Source organism: Hydra vulgaris, chromosome 09, assembly GCF_038396675.1.
Source record: "Hydra vulgaris chromosome 09, alternate assembly HydraT2T_AEP".
Lineage (NCBI taxonomy): Eukaryota > Metazoa > Cnidaria > Hydrozoa > Anthoathecata > Hydridae > Hydra > Hydra vulgaris.
In genome coordinates this window covers 30904583-30924597 of record NC_088928.1, presented here as the reverse complement: position 1 = coordinate 30924597, position 20015 = coordinate 30904583, and the positions used below count along the sequence as shown (strand labels likewise).

The 20015-nt window shown below is 26.6% G+C and overlaps 1 protein-coding gene across 1 annotated transcript in view; it reads left to right on the top strand.

Annotated features, from left to right (window-relative positions):
- Window positions 1-20015, top strand: part of LOC100201180 (latent-transforming growth factor beta-binding protein 2) — a 45720-nt gene that overhangs the window by 16582 nt on the left and 9123 nt on the right. Inside the window, exons 4-8 of the mRNA XM_065805304.1 lie at window positions 5013-5135; window positions 5221-5346; window positions 6423-6551; window positions 6633-6692; window positions 14685-14810. Of these exons, the coding sequence (XP_065661376.1) occupies window positions 5013-5135; window positions 5221-5346; window positions 6423-6551; window positions 6633-6692; window positions 14685-14810 (564 nt within the window). The remainder of the gene's footprint in view (window positions 1-5012; window positions 5136-5220; window positions 5347-6422; window positions 6552-6632; window positions 6693-14684; window positions 14811-20015) is intronic.

The window sequence follows — 20015 nt, the reverse complement described above, 5'->3', positions numbered from 1 at the left end:
TTTTTGGTTGGTTTTAGTTGCCTTGTTTGGTTTAGTTGCTGAATGCTAATTTGAAATGAAACTTGGTATATCTTACAAATAGAAAATTGACCATTTTGTGGGGTGTGGGCTATATGTCCATGATGTGTTTGGAAGGAAGTTTTCACTTGGATAGAGGTTCTTTTGTAATTGTTGTGAGTTTTCAGTCATAACATCAGTTCAGAATTTTGTTTTTCCTAAAAACCTCAGTTTTTCAATATATGTTATGCAGAGTGATATTGTATAATAAATAAATTATATTTATTTATTGTAATGTTGAAAAATCTCTTATTTTCCTAGTTTTTTTCCTCAAACATTAGTCCTTTGGAATTTGCTTCCTTCATTTTGTTTTCCTGATTCATAAAATTTGCAATCTTATAAGTCATCTGTTAATCGTTATCTTGCTCTAAAAACTTCATCTTTTTTCTTCCAGTTATTTCCAACTCTAATAGCGGATTCTTGAAGCCCTGTTGGAAGTGAAGATGTTGAAAGAAAAAAAAAGTCATTTTAAAGTGAAAAGTCATTGATGAAAAGAACTTTTCATCAACAATATATATTTATATTTTACAAATAAAGTTTACATTACAGTAAATAGATATAATTTATTTATTATACAATAATCTATTCTGCATAACAATGTTTAATATTTAGATATTTCGTTACTAAAAATGTTGCAATTTTAGTCGCTTGTTACATTTCATTAAAAAATAAATTTGAAATGAGAAATCAATGTTTGAAAAAGAGTAAAAATTTGCTTAAATAAAAAAATAAAAAATGAAAAAAAAAACATGAAAAGAATTGGAATAAGCAAATATTATGCAAATGATAAACTTTTTACCATTTTAAAAATGATTCTTTTTTTATAATAAAAGTGAAATATTTGGAAGTTTTCACTGACAAGATGAAAGTTGTTCAATTAGAGTTTCATCTTCTTTTGAGGTGCTGACTAGGATTTCCTATTTCTTGTAAATTTTGCATCCCATGATTCCTTGTGTGTAGATTTCTATATCCTGGGGTTTCTCGGGATCCTGCCTTAATTTTTATTTATTTTTTATCTAAAATCACAATTAAAATACAACAAACAAACAAGCATAAATTTATATAACACAATAATCTAAATTATTTTTTGAGTTATAAGATTGATTTAAAAAGCATAAAGAATCAATTTGTTTATCGCTTAATTGTGAATGAATTTTCTCCATAAATAGTCCCGCCACAGAAAAAGTTCTTTCTGATTTGATTGATGTTGGATTGATAGCCATGCTGAATATATGCTGTTTAAACTTTCATTAGGCTTTCCAAATGCCTCAAAAATTGTAATTTCTTTAATGAGATATTTTAAATTGCAAAGGTTTTGAAGACCTCCTCGTAGTCCATTATTTGCTGAATTATTTGTAGTATGTATAACCAGGTATAATTTTTTTTGCTGCTGCTTTTAATGCGTGTTTATAGGATAAGACTAATTTTGAATTGATATTTGTTTTGTAATTATAAATGATTGGATTATTTAAAATTTTTAATAAGCTAATTAAATTGATAATTCTGTGTTTTTCAATTCCTTGTTGCAGAGATTAAAGCAGTTTATTAGCAAAAAAAATTATTTTTCTCCCCCAAATCTTTTAAGATGAGTATCACTCCTTCTGTATCAACGAAACCTTCTGTGTCAAAAGCATTACTTTGACTGAGTTTTTCTAATTCAACTTTTATTGGTTGTAGCAAAAATTGTTATTGCATTCATTATCACATACTTTACTTTGAAAATATTGAGAATTTCTTTTATATCGATAATTGCTTTTAAAATACATGTTTTATCTATGAGAAATCTTTCTGGCATTGCAACAATACTATTCCACCTCTTTTATATCAAAGCTTTTGTTCTTTATGAAACATACATTTTATGTTTATTTGTTAGTTTTTTAAGACCGATTTCATTTTTAAGATATTTACACAACTTTGTAAATTATCAGTAAATAAGATGTGAAAACTAATGTTTGTAATCAGTAAATAAGATGTGAAGTGTTTGTTGAGCTGTATGAATTGTCATGTCCAAAATATTTCTTAAATTTTTTTCTTGCCTAATGGAAAATGGTATTTGTGGTTCCATTTTTTAAAAAATCTAGAGAACACTTTGACCCTTTAACTATCGTCTGATCAGTCTTCGCTCTATTATTAGCGAAGTCTTTGAGCCTTTAATCAACAAATTTCTGTCCCATCTTGAGTCTAACAATTTACTCTCTGACAATCAATACAGTTTTTGATCTTTTTGTTCTATTTGCATCCTTTTACATGCTCTTAAAACTTTTATTCATCTAGTTTTTTCCAACACTACAATGCTTCAAAACTATCTTCATGTTTACTTGACTCATGCAACCATCAACTTTTCAAATCATCTGTTGATCATTTTCTTACTTTTTAGCACTATTTTTTGTTTTCTAGTAACTCCCAATTTAATAGTGGTTGCTTGCAACCTTGTTGGTTGTGAATTAGTTTATAAAAAAAATAATAGTAATAAATACTAAATGTTACCAACAAAAAAAATATGTTAAAAACAATTGTTTAAAACACTTTTAGTTACAGTTATTTTTAAAAGTTTTAATTTTTTGAAATTACTTGAGATTATAAAAACCAAACAAAACATGAAGCTTTTGTCGTTTAAAATCAAGATATGTTTTTTATTTTGATCAATGACCGATCAAAATAATAACTGAAAAATTAGATCAGCTATTTATTGCTGACCTCAAGCTGTTAGAGGTATCTAATGATTTTAAACAATTTATTTTTTACATAAAGCATAGAAATGGGATTGGCGATTTTTTGCTGACCTCTTTTAAGTCAGGCATTGCTGAATGCCAACCCTAATTCCGAGGGTTGATATATATATATATATATATATATATATATATATATATATATATATATATATATATATATATATATGTATATATATATATACATATATATATATATATATATACATATATATATATATATATATATATATATATATATATATATATATATATATATATATATATATATATATATATATATGTATATATATGTATATATATATATATACATATATATATATATACATATATATATATATATATATATATATATATATATATATATATATATATATGTATATATATATATACTTATACATATATATATATACATATATATATATATATATATATATATATATATATATATATATATATATATATATATATATATATATATATATATATATATATATATATATATATATATATATATATATATATATATAAAGAGAGAGAGAGAGATATTCTTAGTTTTAAAGCCAGTTTACACTTATTTTTTTACTTTTGGGATTTTTTTTTTGTTGATAACAAGATAAAAATTAATAAACAAGGGGTCATAAGCTTGGGGTGGGTGGGAAAGATTTCTGAAAATAATAAATGTTTCCTCCCATGTATTAAGTACATGAGAGTAATACAACTGACTTGGATAATGTGGATGCATAAAATTTACAATCAAATCAACAATCTCTTTATCAATATCAGAAAACATACCAAGCCAGTAAAGTTCGTTGTATTTAAAAAATAGGTATTGGGATATCATAATATTATCAATCTGAGCAATGCCATATTTTTGTTTATTGAGAAAATCAAAAGTTAGAGCAAAATCATCATCATTAGATACCTTTTTTAATTTATGATTGAAGGAGAAAACAGTAATTGATGGAAACTTTTTTTCTAGTAACAGTGGTTGTTCTAAATATCTATTTATCAGCAAGTTTGTTTTGTACAAACAAATTTTATCAGTAGTGATGTAGCCAAATATGATCTTACTAAATAATTTATGACAGTATTAGAACATTGTTTAAGGAGACAATATTTGTCTCTAATTTCTCTGTGATGTAATGGTTAATATTTGGATGAAGCATACACTGCTTCTTGCACCAATGGTAACTCTGTATCCTCTCTTATAATGCAAAAGTGTAATTATCTGCAATACCTGCCACCAAAATTGCTTCATTAAGAATAATTGTCTTTTTATTATGTTTTGGTTAGCTTGGTTGTGATTTTGCAATAAATGAGTAGTAATATTAACAAGGTTTTAACACAAAAGTTCTGTAAATTAATTTAATAGAAGCTGTATTGTTAATAGTTCTATCTGTTGTCCACTGTTTGAAATCCACTGTATTCTACATTGCTTTTCTGAATGATTGTTTTGTATAAGATACTGCTATAAAAAATTCGCTGTAGCTTGTATGCCAGGACAGCTGTGAATTATGGAAACTTTTGGTTCTCTGACAATCATTTCAATGATTTGACGATAATGTGTACAATTTCACATTTTTATGTATTGTTCACAAAAATGTGAAATTGATGTTAAGTTCTATAGGCCTTAAAAGTTTTTGTGTATTGTACACAAACAGAATGTGTATCTTTTGGACCAATAAGAATGCACCATTTAGACTAATGACTGCAAAATTTAGAGGATCTGGTTTTATGATCTAGGTACTTTAACTTAAATGTTGTATAGAGATCCTTAAGGTAATGCAAAATCAATTTTTTTGACATGCATTAATTTTTTTCGATAATAACATACTTAATCACAACTCATCACAAATGATCTCATCATCATGAGAAAAAAAAAACTAATGTTGTTAACCACATCTGGGTATTTCATGATGCCTTTTTTGTTGTCTAACAACATTATCTTTTAAATTTTGCTTTTGGAAACTGAAAACTCTTTTGCTTCTTTCTGATGGATCAAGATTTTTAGGTCAAAGTTTAAAGTTGCTGCCTTCCATTATAAACTTTAACTTTTTTTTTCATGCATTCAGAAAAGTTAAAAAGGTTTGTGATTTGATTAAAAACATGTTAAGATGTTGACTATATGTTGTTGTTATTTTTATTATAAGATTTTTAACAGCATAGTTGCATATAAAATATATTTAGTAATTATTTTCTTTAAACATTATATTTTTAATACAGACATCAATGAATGTCAATCTGCAATTCGACCATGCTCCAGACATGCTATATGTACAAATATATTGGGAAGTTACAGCTGTTCATGCAAAGATGGCTTTTCAGGAGATGGGTATACTTGCAGAGGTAAAATGTTTTTTAGGAACATTTTATAGTACTTATACTTAGTTATAAAAATGTTTATTAAATGTGTTTATTGAAAATATTTCAGATATTGATGAATGTATGAATATAAATGAATGTGGTTCAATGTCTCATGCAAAATGTGTTAACATTGAAGGCAGTTACACATGTGTTTGTGATGATGGTTATGAAAATAAAAATGGTTACTGTAGTGGTAAGCAGAAATTAGTACACTAAAAAAATGGTCTGTGTTTTTTTCTAATAAAACTACCTGTGTTAGGATTTTTTTTAAGATCATATCAGAAAAAAATTAATTTTTTTTTGTACGATTTAAGCTTAAGTATAGAATTGAGAATTCTACACTTCATCAATTTTAAAATTCTACAATTAATTGAAAATTATGTGTAGAATTTTTTAATTCTTTTCAAAATTATTTACATACAGTTATAGCTTTAAACATTATTTACATACAGTTATAGCTTTAAAAATTTGAATTTTAAAAAAGGTTTTTTGTATAGTATAATTTATTATACAACTTTAAATAAAAAAACAGATTTGGAATGATAATAATATAGCATTTTTATATGAATATTTTAATATTTATAAGTGCCAGCAAAAGCATTTTTTATTCATTTTTGACAGTTGTCAGTAATGAAAGCTAACAATTATAGGGTTAGAGCACTTGCAAGGTTGGATGCCTGCTCTGACCATATATGCAACATTGATAAGACAGCGTAAATTTCCTAGTTAAATGCTCTTCCGCTGTGTTGCAGAGTTCTTGGTTAGGTGACTAGTTCTTGAAACTCTTTAATAATCAAAAAATATTCATTTTCCAAAAAAGTTTGTATCACCAACTTTAAAATTTTTTTTTTTTATTACACTTTTTTGTGATATATTTATTTGATATTTTAGCTTTGACCATTTGTTGTAAAACTCTAGGTATAAACAAACAATCTTTGGAAAAATATCATGTAACCAACCTAGTGACTAACTTGTGACTAGCTGGGTAAATCTAGTCTTTATGGTCATTTATAGACATTTTTTAGACAATAATGTCATGATTTATTTTAAAGTGAGTCCAGTGAATTTTTCATTGACAATATGTTCATTTTATTGACAATATGTTTGACAAAAAGTATTTTAACTTAAAAATTTTTTTTTTTCAATAAATCATTATTCAAACCTATAAAGTTTTTTTGCACAACATAAGTTTAAATAATGTTTAATTAAGAATTGCTATTGATTTGGTTGCAATTTGTTTGAAATTTTATTTTGAAAAAAATATTTTAGCCATTGATTATTGTCAATATATTGCAAGTTGTCAAGAACCTGAAAGCCTAGAAGTATGTACATCACGAGATAATATGTGTCATAGAGAATGCCGCAATCCTCAGATGAACATTAAACATGGTTGCTTACGTAAGCAGTTTTAAATCAATAAAAGTTTAATTTTTTTGTGTGGATAAAGTTTAAAAAATGAAACCCATTTTATGTTTTTAGCAACATCTGAATTTTCACAAATTTTGCTTCGAAGAAAAAGAAGAGATACCTCAGAGCAAGGTAATTGTTCAAGTTAAAATTATGACCTGTATACACTTTTATTCTTTCAAAGACAGGCTATGGAATATTGTGCAAAGATATTATAAAAGGATCTAGGTAGTGAATCCATTTTTTTGTAAAAAACTGAATTCCGGATTTTCGGAATTACAGGAGATGAAATCCGGAATTCCGGTTTAATTCCGGAATTATTATAGAAGAATTTAAAAAATATAAAGAAAAGAAAGTACATTATTTTTTAACATAAATGTATTTAGTTCAAAACAATAAAATTAAAACAAATTACAAAATAAGGAAATATTTCATATTAAAATATTTTTGAACTACATAAATAAAATTGCAAAATGAAAGTTCAATTTTCATTTTGATTTTTGAAAAAGCTTCTTAAAAAGCACAAAGTATCCAATGTTTTGTCGTTGAGCCTTGATCGAATTTTTGTTAAAAATGCTCCTGCAGCGGAAAAAGGGCTGTCGGGTCTATTTCTAATGGTACTTCACCACTAAGTCTTTGGATTAGGGATATGATAATTTTGGTTATTTCAGTTTTCGAGCGACGCATAATGTTCTTGTGAATTTTGGTTTTACCCCCATTATGCAAATATTGAAGAACATCGGATACCACAGTTCTTCTTCGATTAATTTGAACTTCAAACTCTTTTTTCATTTCACGGCCAATTTCTTCATTCTCATCAAAATTTTCTAACACAAACGTAAATGTTGCATCCGCAGAAAGTAAATTTGCATCAGCACGGCACAACGCGTCTACAGCTAATTTTACAGGCTTCAAATTTCTAGATATCATATTCCATTCTGAATCATTCAAAAATGTATCTGCTTTGATATCAATTATTGCCTTTTTTATTGAACTTTTCAAAAGATTAAAACGTTCTAACATGGACATCAGGCTACTCCATCTAGTCTTCGAATCAAGCAATAGCTGCAATTCCTTTCCATGATCTTCCTTCACATGTTTTTGCAACACTTCATTTTTTAAAGGGGAACGTCGAAAAATTTGAACAATTACCTGAACTTTCATGATTACATTTTGCAATGCAAACTTTTCAGTAATTTCTACATCACATTCATTTCTCGTCCCCACTTGCATTCCTTCATCATCACTTAAATCTTCTTCATCAGAGTCCAGATCTAGGACACTCTCATAATCATCTTCATCTACCTCTTTCTCTGTTTGTTTGTAGATCACATTTACAATTGCAATCTGAATTGCATGAGCAAAACACAAAATTTGTTCACATGGTAATAATCTACCCACTTTTTGCATCATAGAAGCACCATCAGTTACAATACACGAAATATCGTTCCTTATATTTAACTGAAATGATTCTAACTTGTCCTCTAACAATTTTACACAATTTTCAGCCGCAAATTGACCATTAATTCGAGAAAGATCCAAATTCCAGATATTTTTCGACCCATGAACGTTAACATTCATATAACGTCTATTTCGAGAGGACGTCCACTCGTCCAATGTTAGACTAAAGCATAAATTCTTTTTTAATTGATTAATTTCAGCAATTTGCAATTGTTTAATTTTTTTAGTATAATCCATTACAACTTTCTGTATGCTGGTGGGTGATTTTGGAATATCACCGAATCCACGCATTGTTAAACATTTTCTTAAATCGTTTGACGTACAAAAAACACGAAACGGTAAACCATCAGAAGCAATCATTCTAGCTACTACGGCAGGAAAAGTTTCATCTTTTTTTGACTTGAAAAAATCAATGATCGTGTTCGTTTTTCTGGTTGTGCTCACAACACTATCGTTACTGTCAGATGTAGAAGCTGTTGTATTTTCATCAAATTTTCGCTTGTTCAAAACTGTGTTATGTTTAGAATGAAGATGTGTGTGCATGGGAGTTGTACATCCACCCAATATCTTTAAAACTTGCTTGCATTGCATGCATTTTGCCACCTGATTTGTTTTCCCTCGTAGAAAATATTTCCACACTGAATTAGATGAGCTTTCTTTTGAAATGTCCACAAAAGTTTCTTCAGATTTATCTACCATACTTGGGTTGGGATTTAAAACAATAACAATGTAAGTCTACAAAATTTTTGAAACATAAAATTAATATAATGACTTACTTTGTCTGCTCTGCATACAATTTAATTTCTTAATGTTAATATTTCATTTAAAAAATTTTTTTGATGCATTTGCAGTAGCCTAAGTCTACTAAAATTTAAATTTTTTGAATTTATAACAATGAAAGTACACAATGCTGCCATCTATAGTAAAAGTTCTTCTAAATTCGAAATTCTAAAAATTTCAAAAAAAAAACTTTTGTTTTGTTTTTATATTATGTATTTATTCCGTTTTAAAAATTTTAATTTTTATTACTAAAAACTGTTGTATTATACTACTGAGGATGACAACTTTGTTGTTGAAAAACGTTTTTAGTAATAAAAATTAAAATTTTTAGAACGGAAGAAATACATAATATAAAAACAAAACAAAAGTTTTTTTTGAAATTTTTATAAAAACAGTTCTAAATAACTTCAAAAACAAAATAAGAATTAAATAATCGAAATTCTAAATTCGAAAAATCCAGAATTTGCATTTTTGAATTCCGGATTTTTAAAAATTCAAAATATGACGGAATTTCGGAATTCCGAAATCCGGATTTGGATTCACTAGATCTAGGTATTTAACAAATATGCTGTGTTATGAAAAGTAATAGAAAATGAGTTTAAAAGAATTATTTTAAAAGTTATTTCAATTTAAAAAAATTTATATAATTATGAAGTGAAGTAAAAATATGTTTTGTGAGCAATACAAAGCTAAAAGTATGTACCTTTATATATTTTGAAGTAAGGAATACGATGAAACAACTTAAAGCATTTTAAAGTAAACACAACACCTAAAATTTAAACATTTGTTGTTTTACTATAGCAAGTTGAATTACAAAAGTGCTGATTTAGTTTCCTGAATTGTTTATTTAGATTTATTACTGTAGAGTAGTCTTTTCTAAATCATAAATAAAATCCATTGTCAATTGTACTTATTTTTATTATTAGAATAAAACATGAATTTTTTATCAAACTTATTAGCTATGGCAACTAGATGACAAATAAATAAATATAAGATAAATAAAGACCAATAAATAAATATAAGATAAATAAAGACCAATAAATATAAGATAAATAAAGACCAATAAATAAATATAAGGTTAATAAAGACCAATAAATAAATATAAGATAAATAAAGACCAATAAATAAATATAAGATAAATAAAGACCAATAAATATAAGATAAATAAAGACCAATAAATATAAGATAAATAAAGACCAATAAATATAAGATAAATAAAGACCAATAAATATAAGATAAATAAAGACCAATAAATATAAGATAAATAAAGACCAATAAATAAATATAAGATAAATAAAGACCAATAAATATAAGATAAATAAAGACCAATAAATATAAGATAAATAAAGACCAATAAATATAAGATAAATAAAGACCAATAAATAAATATAAGATAAATAAAGACCAATAAATATAAGATAAATAAAGACCAATAATTATAAGATAAATAAAGACCAATAAATATAAGATAAATAAAGACCAATAAATAAATATAAGATAAATAAAGACCAATAAATATAAGATAAATAAAGACCAATAAATATAAGATAAATAAAGACCAATAAATATAAGATAAATAAAGACCAATAAATAAATATAAGATAAATAAAGACCAATAAATAAATATAAGATAAATAAAGACCAATAAATAAATATAAGATAAATAAAGACCAATAAATAAATATAAGATAAATAAAGACCAATAAATAAATATAAGATAAATAAAGACCAATAAATAAATATAAGATAAATAAAGACCAATAAATAAATATAAGATAAATAAAGACCAATAAATAAATATAAGATAAATAAAGGCCAATAAATAAATATAAGATAAATAAAGACCAATAAATAAATATAAGATAAATAAAGACCAATAAGGTAACTTCAAGGCAAATAAAGAATAATTAGAAATTCAAGAAACAAAAAGAATTTAAAAATAAAAATTCTAAACTCAAAAAATTAACATTTATTAGTTAAAAAAAAATCATTCACTTCAATGTTTTATACTCTTGTTGTTGGACATTGATTAATTTGATTAAATTGGATAATAGTATCCAACAGACATCATCTCTTCATAGCCAAATGAAGTTTTGAGGTAAACCATGAGGGTACATAAACGTTATTTGGATATCATTTGCAGTTTCAATTTCTGGAATCATGCCTATCCACCAAACAGAATTGTGTTTACATGCAACAAAATACTTTAGATTTAGCACAACATTAATTACTGCTGCTTTTGACAGTTTAAATTACTGCACAGTGATGCTCACTTGTTTTTTGATACTAATTTCAAAATTAGAAATGGCCATCTATTAATGATAACTTATAGTCTTTTTTATGCATTTTTGTTCATTTAATTGTTGTTGACTTGCTATTACTGTTTCTTTGGCAATTTTATAAACTGTGTTTATATTGTCTTTACAAAAATAAGCATATAGTCAACTGTCAGTACTTGGTTTTCTAATGGTCTTTGTAAACTTGCTCTTGCTGTTGTCCTCTTCTGGTATTACTTAAACCATCACAGAGGAATTTCCCATATCTGCTTGCAAAAAATACTTATTAGGCTGTGATCAGGAAATCTTCTTTAAGGTGGCATAGATTTAGAAAGTTTTTTAATGAACATCCATCAGAGAAGAAATAAATTTTATTGACATCCACTAAATATTTTTTTAAAAAACAGATTGACTTCTGCTGAATAAAAATGCAAAATCTGCTAATATAATATAGTCACTGTACTTTTGAAAATCTGCCAGAATAATACATTCATTGTAACCTAAATTATTTTTAAACTCTTTCAAATAGTGAGTTTGGCATTTAGTGAAATTATTAAGTTGAGAAATATGTGAGAAGTTCTTTATTCAAACTTTGTTCAACTACTTCTTAATATTCAAATAACTGCCTGAGTACTTATATGGAATCTATCAGAATTTTTTGCTTTTGATTAAATTAAATTTCTTCTTTCAAACTGAAAAATTTAACTTGGTTAATTTCATTTTTTAACTTTTTTTAACCTTTTATTAAAAGTTTGTAGGGAAGTGTATTTAATGACATGCAAATTAGATGTACTGCCAGGGTCCTGACTTCAGAAGGGTTCTGAAATTCTTTATTTTTTTCACTTTTTTTGATCATATTTAATTTGACTACACACAGAAAAGCATGGAAAACAAAATTTACATACATAAACTGTGGAAGTTAACATCAAGTGTACATTCAAAAAATTTTGTCTTCAAAGTAACTTTTTTTCTGTAGAGTCTTATCTCTTGCAAAGTTCACCAGACCTACTTGCTCTTTGTGAGACTAATTTGGATTCAGCTGTCTCATCTTGTGATCTTGTGTTGATGGTTATCTTCCTTTAATTTGTAATGACTCCAATATCTTCCTTTAATTTGTAAGGACTCCAATAGTCACATGCTTGGCCTGGGCATTTACATTCATAAGAATTCAGCCATTTGTTGTTCACTCTATCACCTTTCTCATTGTTCTATATCGCTCTCCTTCATCTCAAGACAGCACTCTTTTCGATGTTATTTTAAATAAAATTAACCACGTCCTTTTTATTTTTCCTTTATCATTATCAAATATTCAACTTTGCAACTCGCGTTCCAATCATTTATATCAATCTGAATCATTTATATTTTCTACTCGACATCTTGTTTCTGATGTCAGTGCTTAGTTTCTCCACATTCACCTTTAAGAGCTTCTGATCATGGTTTGATTTTTCCAAAACTATTATCTTGTTTTAGAAAGTCAAACTGGGACTCTGGGAATCAAGAAATGAGATTACTGAAAAATTCTCAGCAAACAATCCAGTTTTATTTTAAGGTGAGGTAACAAAATCTAAACCATGCAAGAGAGGAGGAATAACAGATATGCCCTTATTATAGACACTGTAAAGATTCTTCAGAAGTCTCTGGAGCCTTATTTCTGGAATATTTATTTATTCTGGAGCCATATCACTAATCACATCCTACCTGATATAGCCCAAAAACAGGTTAATCCATAGCTTGACATTTGTATCACTCCAGCTTTTGTATCTAAAGTGATTTGCTGCTTAGACTCTTTTACAGCTGGTCCAGACAACATACCTGTTATAGTCTTGCAGAAGTGTTCTCCAAAGCTGTCATCTATACTATTAAAACTATTTAACACTTACTTATTAGAGTCTTGTTTTCCAGCCTGCTGGAAAGTGGGATCTGATATCACTATTTTCAAAAATTCTTGAGAGCGATCTGACTCATCTAATTACTGTTCCATTAGTTTTTTTCCTATCATAAGCAATGTTTTTAAATCTTTAATTAACAAACATATAATCTCTTATCTTGAATCTAATAACTTCGATCTTCTCGTTCTATTGCTGATTTGTTAACGGTAATAGCCGATAGGTTTTATCATAAATTAGACAGATGTGGAGAAGTTAAAGCTATTGCTTTTGACATTTCTGAAGTCTTTGATAAAGTTTGGCGTGCTGTTCTTCTCCATAAATTCACTTCTTACGGTGTATCAGGTAACATCTTTAAGATTATTGAATCATTTCTCACCAATTGTAGTATAAAATATGCCTTCGATGTACAGCACTCTTCATTTCCTGTAACTTCAAGGGTTCCTTAAGGCTTTAGCATTGGCCCTATACTCTTTTTAATTTACATTAACTATCTCCCAGAAATTTTCATATTTAAGGTGGCATTGTTCGCTGATGATGCTACCATTTATTCTTGTCATGATAAGAAGCCAACACTGTCTGATTGCTCGGAGGAAGCATTTAAGCTTGAAAAGAGTCTCACTTCTGCCATAGCATAGAGTTCACAGTGGCTGGTGAACTTTAACTCAGATAAAACTCAATTTTTTTCAGATAATCGCTATCAAAACAATGTAGATCTTTCTATATTTATGAATGTTAATGTATTCGATGAGTCTTCTATGATTAATTTTACTTCCAATCTTTCATGGAAACCATATATCAAATCCATTGCAAAATTAATATCTGCTAAGGTTGCCTCTCTTTATCGTGCTTGCCACTTTTTTACTCCAGGTTATCTCTATAAATCTTTATCTCTATAAATTTTAAATCTGTCCTTGTATGGAATACTGTTGCCATATCTGGAGCCAATCTTCGAATTATGCCCTTTCTCTTTTAAACAAGGTGCAAAAACGCATTGTAATCATAGTTGGACCTGCTCTTGCCGCCAACCTTCAACCATTATCACATCGTCATAATGTTGCTTCTCTTTCTCTTTTCTACAAATGCTATAATGAGCACTGCTTTTAAGAGCTAGTGTCTCTTTTGCCATCTAATAAAATTCATTCTTGTGTTACTCGTCATTCAATTAAGTCTCATCCTTTTTCTGTGACTGTTCCTAAGTGCTCCAAAAACTTTTATTTGTCTAGATTTTTTCTTCGAACATCAGTTCTTTGGAATTTGCTTCCTTCATCTTGCTTTCCTGATTCATATAATTTGCAATCCTTTAAGATGTCTGTCAATCGTTATCTTGCTCTGCAATCTTCATCTTTTCTCTTCCAGTAACTTCCAACTTTAATTACATTACTTTAATTACAGTCACATTGTCGTTATATTGCTTCTCTTTCTCTTTTTTATAAATACTATAGTTAAGCAGCCGTGGCGCAGTGGCCACTTGCCTCAGAAACAACAGATCTGTGGCTCAAACCCCACATCTGGGCAAGTTTTACGACATTGGTTAAGATTACTTAACATTACATCATTTTGTTTATTTGTTCATGTAACATTTTCAATTCAGCATTTGAGAAAGAACTATGTCTTCTATTATGACACATTTCTTTACACAATTTAATAATTTAAGTGTTTTTTTCCATTCTAATGATGTTTATATTAATTCTTAATGATATTTTCACTTTTTTTTAAAGTTTGGCAAAATGTTGGGTTTTGTTCTACAATATGTGGAGATAGTGGTCAGCAGTTACAATCTCTAACAATTAATAACATAACTTATTACAGAAATGTGTCATGCAACATATTCCCATGTGGAAACTGTATGTATATTTTGTGTAATAATGATTATTATTAATGTAATATGATTATTTGTTTTAATGATAATTTTTATTATTATTTGTTTTTGGTTTCAAAAAGTACTATGATTTAAAAACAAAAGTTACAAAATTATTTTTAATAAAAATCCCTCTTTTATTTTTTATATGCACCTATATAAATATTTTACTACAAATTAATAGGGGAGAATGGGGTATTGTGAGCAACCATTATTACATATTTTTTTGCCTAATTAATTTGGTATTTACATTTTTATTTATCAAAATTTACATTTCATCATAATTTTGCATCATTAGGTTATATAAAACTTTGTATTAACTTTTTTTTTACTATTTTTTTATGATTTTTAAGCAGTTTAACTTCAGTCAAAAATCCAGTTTCCTACTAAAGAAACATCTTTCTACTTCTTTATAACATTTAATTGTGACCAATGACATTAGTATTTTAAAACCTAATTCTAACATACATCCGTCATAAAATTAACAAAAATTTTTCATATGAAAAAATGAAAACTAAATGGTGAAGCTGTTTTTTTTTATCTTAATAAAAAAAAACAGCTTCACCATTTAGTTTTCATTCACTCAAACTTTCTAAATTTACTTGGTAAATTTGATGTTAGCTTGTGCAGTCAACACAAATGCTTTCTTCAAGCAAATTTTTATTCCAATTTTAAAAAATTGTTTTAGTATTTATTAGATCTTTAGACCTAAAAAGTAGTAATTTATGCAAATGTTGTATAGTATGTGTTTTATATTTCTTAAAAAATAATCGTTAATAATGACAAATTTGATGCAAAAAAAAGTAATAAACAAACTTTTTTAGTTCATTAGGTTATTACAATCAAATAGAAACCTATAAAAAATTATTACAATCAAATAGAAACCTATAAAAAATTATTACAATCAAATAGAAACCTATAAAAAATTATTACAATTAAAAAGAAACCTAATCAACAAATTACATGTGATTTACAATTATTAAATTCACTTTAGTCATTTAAATAAAAGTAGAAATATTTAGAATTTTGGCAAACCGTAATGCATAAAAAGTATGTATATATGGATACATATATAAATGTATAATTTTTATTAAGAAAAGAAATTTATGTATTTATATAAACACACAGATTTATATCTATTTATAAACATATATATTAAGATTTATATATTTGTTTTAAACATACTTTATAATAATCAGAATAAACTATGATAATTTATTATTAATAAAATAGTAATGCAAGTTAAGTATATTATGAAATATAATAATAATAAGATATGTATTATATATGAAATATAATAATAATAAGATATAATATTACTTTTATTATTAACTGTAATAAAAAACTCAGAAAAGTACAAAGTGAAACTTTTTTTCTTCTTGCTTATTTCTTAGCAAATATTTTTATTTAACTTAAGTTTAAATCTATTGATTCAATAACAAACATTGCTAAGCCGATAAATCTATTGTATATTCAATAACAAACATTGCTAAGTAGATAAATCTATTTTAAATTCAATAACAAACATTGCTAAGCCGATAAATCTATTGTATATTCAATAACAAACATTGCTAAGTAGATAAATCTATTTTAAATTCAATAACACACATTGCTAAGCAGATAAATTTATTGTATATTCAATAACAAACATTGCTAAGCAGATAAATCTATTGTATATTCAATAACACACATTGCTAAGTAGATAAATCTATTGTAAATTCAATAACACACATTGCTAAGCAGATAAATTTATTGTATATTCAATAACAGACATTGCTAAGTAGATAAATCTATTGTAAATTCAATAACACACATTGCTAAGCAGATAAATTTATTGTATATTCAATAACAAACATTGCTAAGTAGATAAATCTATGATTTTTAGTGTTTGTTCTCAAGAATTCTCTTTCAAAAATTTCTTGAGAAATTTTATGTTTTTATCTTTCACATTTCTTGAGAAATTATTTGAGAAAAACAAAAATTAAAATTATAATTTGAAATAAGTCAAGAAATAAAAGAAGATATTAACAGAAAATAAAAGAAGAAATTGAAAGAGATAATATCAGAAGAGATAATAATATTGTATCTCTGTATAAATTTTTACAAGATTTATAATGAAAAAGTTCTTAGAAAGATGCTATTAATTTTTCTTTCTGCCCCAAAGCATGAAGTTAATAAAACTGGAGTACAATTTAGGGCTGAATAAATTGTATTCCATTTGCTTGGAATTTGTCAGTGATAAGAATGATGATAATTTTTCTAATGCTGAAGCTGAATTAGAATATAATAACAAAGTACAATTATCACTCCAGGAACAAATAGATTTATTAATTAAAGACATTAGTGAAGATATTAATAATGTGAATGGTATTAACAAAAGTCTAAGTAAATTAATAAGACAAAAATGTAACAACTTTCAAACAATTAGTTATCTACAATTAAGAACAATTATTTATTCAATGAAAACTATTTTTAAACAGTAGAAATATGCCAATTTAAATTTTATATAAATTTAAACTTTAGAACATGAAACCAAGTTATACTTTTTTTTGCATCTTTTATAATTTTACTCAATTTTGTGGTAAGCTTAACTACTAAGCTTTCTACCCATAAGTTAAATTTGAAAGAAGTTTATATGTATTATATATCACAGTTAAAAAGAAATTAACTAAAAATATTGTTAATTGTAATTTTTCTGTGCATTTTATTTAATTCAGTTTTTTCAATTTGGATTTTATCAATATTAATACATCTTTAAGACAAAATATTCTTTTAATCAATAACATTTTTTCTCTGATCACCATGCTATCTAAAAAATCAATTATAGTTTGAGTTTTATAGTTCCAATTATAATTCACACCATGGAAATCTGCCTTAATGAACATCCTAAAAATACTTAATGATCATCATGGTTATCATGACAATCATGATCAACCTCCCTAATTTATAATGTTTCTCTAATATTAAATTTCGAGCATCTTTCTTAACTGAGGCTTGTCCATAACATATGTAACACACTTACCTTTACCTTTTTCTCTTGAAGTTACTACCTCTCTACATGTCGTTTCACAAAATTATCTGCAATCAATCATTCCTCAACATATCTGAAACATCTTAATCTTTTTTGACAAACGTTTGATACACTCACTATTTCTAATCTCTATCTAAGGTCATGGCTTATTTTCTTGTCTTCTTAGAGTCACTCCACACATCCATCTTATCATCCTCTCTCTTGGCAAATACTACTCTATATAAATAGAGGATAGTTATCAATATTGGAACGACGCCTTATTTGATTAAATGCCTTTTTTATTTTTAATGCAATTGGATTTAGAATACAAACTTTTCCTTATAAATCTTATAAATTGTTGCATGATATTGCAGTGATATTGCAGTGATACTACAAAATTGTCCAAAGTTTCCTTCATCCGAACTATAAAGTTTTTCTTCAGTAAATTCAAGGGGTTAAAGAAATAGTTCAGGGGGTTAAAGAAATAGTTCGCAATTTAAAAACAAATAGTTAAAATCTTAAACTTCAAAAATGAAACTTTATTTAGTTAAAAACATCATTTAGTGATTTACTTAAAAACATCATAGTTAAAGCTTTTGTACAAGTTATTATTTGCACAATTTTATTTTGCCTAGGCAATTTTAATTCTATTAAAAGTTTTGAATGATTTAGATAAATTGTAATTGTAAAGATGAAAATAATTTTAAATTGATTTTTGTTGACTTTACTAGGTAATTTAAAAAAATAAACAAGCTGTTCTAATTAATGAATTAAAGTATTCCAATTTAAGAAACTGGTTGCCTTGATTGGAATAAAATAGTGTCTTTAAAAAATGAAACTTATTTCCAATAAGAGTGTAATCAGTTTATTTCCAAAACAATAATAATGCTAAAAGTATAAGTAGAGTTTTCTGTTTGTATTACTAATATTTATACTTTTAAGTTTCATACCCTCTTTGGTTAAAGAGTATTTATTCTTTAGGTGTTCCAATTTTGACAACTCTCTTCTGCTACTAAAGTTTGTATAAAGATCTAAGTATTAGGGTTGAGTTTTTACTGAAATAAAATTTCTAGGTAAATTAGTAAAATTCTTTTATTGATATACCGGCAAAATTATATTGGTACAGCCCTGGAAGTTAGGGCTGGCATTCGGCAATGCCAATCTAACTGCTGACCTAAAAGTGTTTTAGGTCAGCAGTTAGATTGCCAAAAATTGCCGACCTCGTTTCTAAGTTTTTTGTATCTCTGTCGGCTAAAAATGTTACAGCAGTTGTCACAGAAAAAGTATCCGAATGTGGGTTGAACATTTGCGACAGCAATGTTTAACCCACATTGTCTGCTAAGTTATGAATACAACTTTCATGATGTTTAAGTTTAGAAAATTAGTTTCAACTGAGCATCAAACCTATTGCACCTATGGAATGTATTTGGCAGTTCAAGAAGTTCTGTACAAGAAACTTTCTCTACATTTGTTTTGCAGTAATAATAAAGTAAACATTTTATACAACATTATTTCTGCTCTTGACCTAGTCAAATTGGCAGCTGAAGTCCTTTGCCAACTGGATGCAACTTTGAAGTTTGTACTTTAAAAGACTGCCAAAAATTTGTTTTCAATACTTTTTTTCAACAAATCCAGATGACTTCTTGAACTCATTCAAAAGGTGTGTTGCTCAGAAAATCTCAACAAAAATCCGCTTTCACTTAAAGATGAACACAAGGAAGCAATTCAGCATTCAGCCAAAAAAACAGCACCACAATTCAAACAACTAACTCAAATCCATTTCAAAAGAAATGTTGAAATACAAATAGAAATGTTGGTCTATTAAGATACTGGAAAGAGAACTGCTAGTCTTTAGCTTTTGTTCAATGCAGTGGATATTATTTCTCCAACAAGTATTAAGTTTGAGCGAGTTCTGCTGCTGGATTTTTGTTGGTTGTTTGTTGATCCGAGCTGGATCTCTCAGATATTTTTGGCTTTACTATTCAACCTGACCTTGGTAAAAATGTTCAAATTGGCAGCAGTTACTAGCCTGGTCTAAAACAATTTTTTTCGTCAGGTTTTATTAGAGTTTATGTTTAAAAATTTATGCAAAAAAAGCATATCATAGATACATTTTTTTGATATTTATATTTACAAATAAGTGAATTTATTGATTGCAATATTGAAAATTTGAAATTTTCA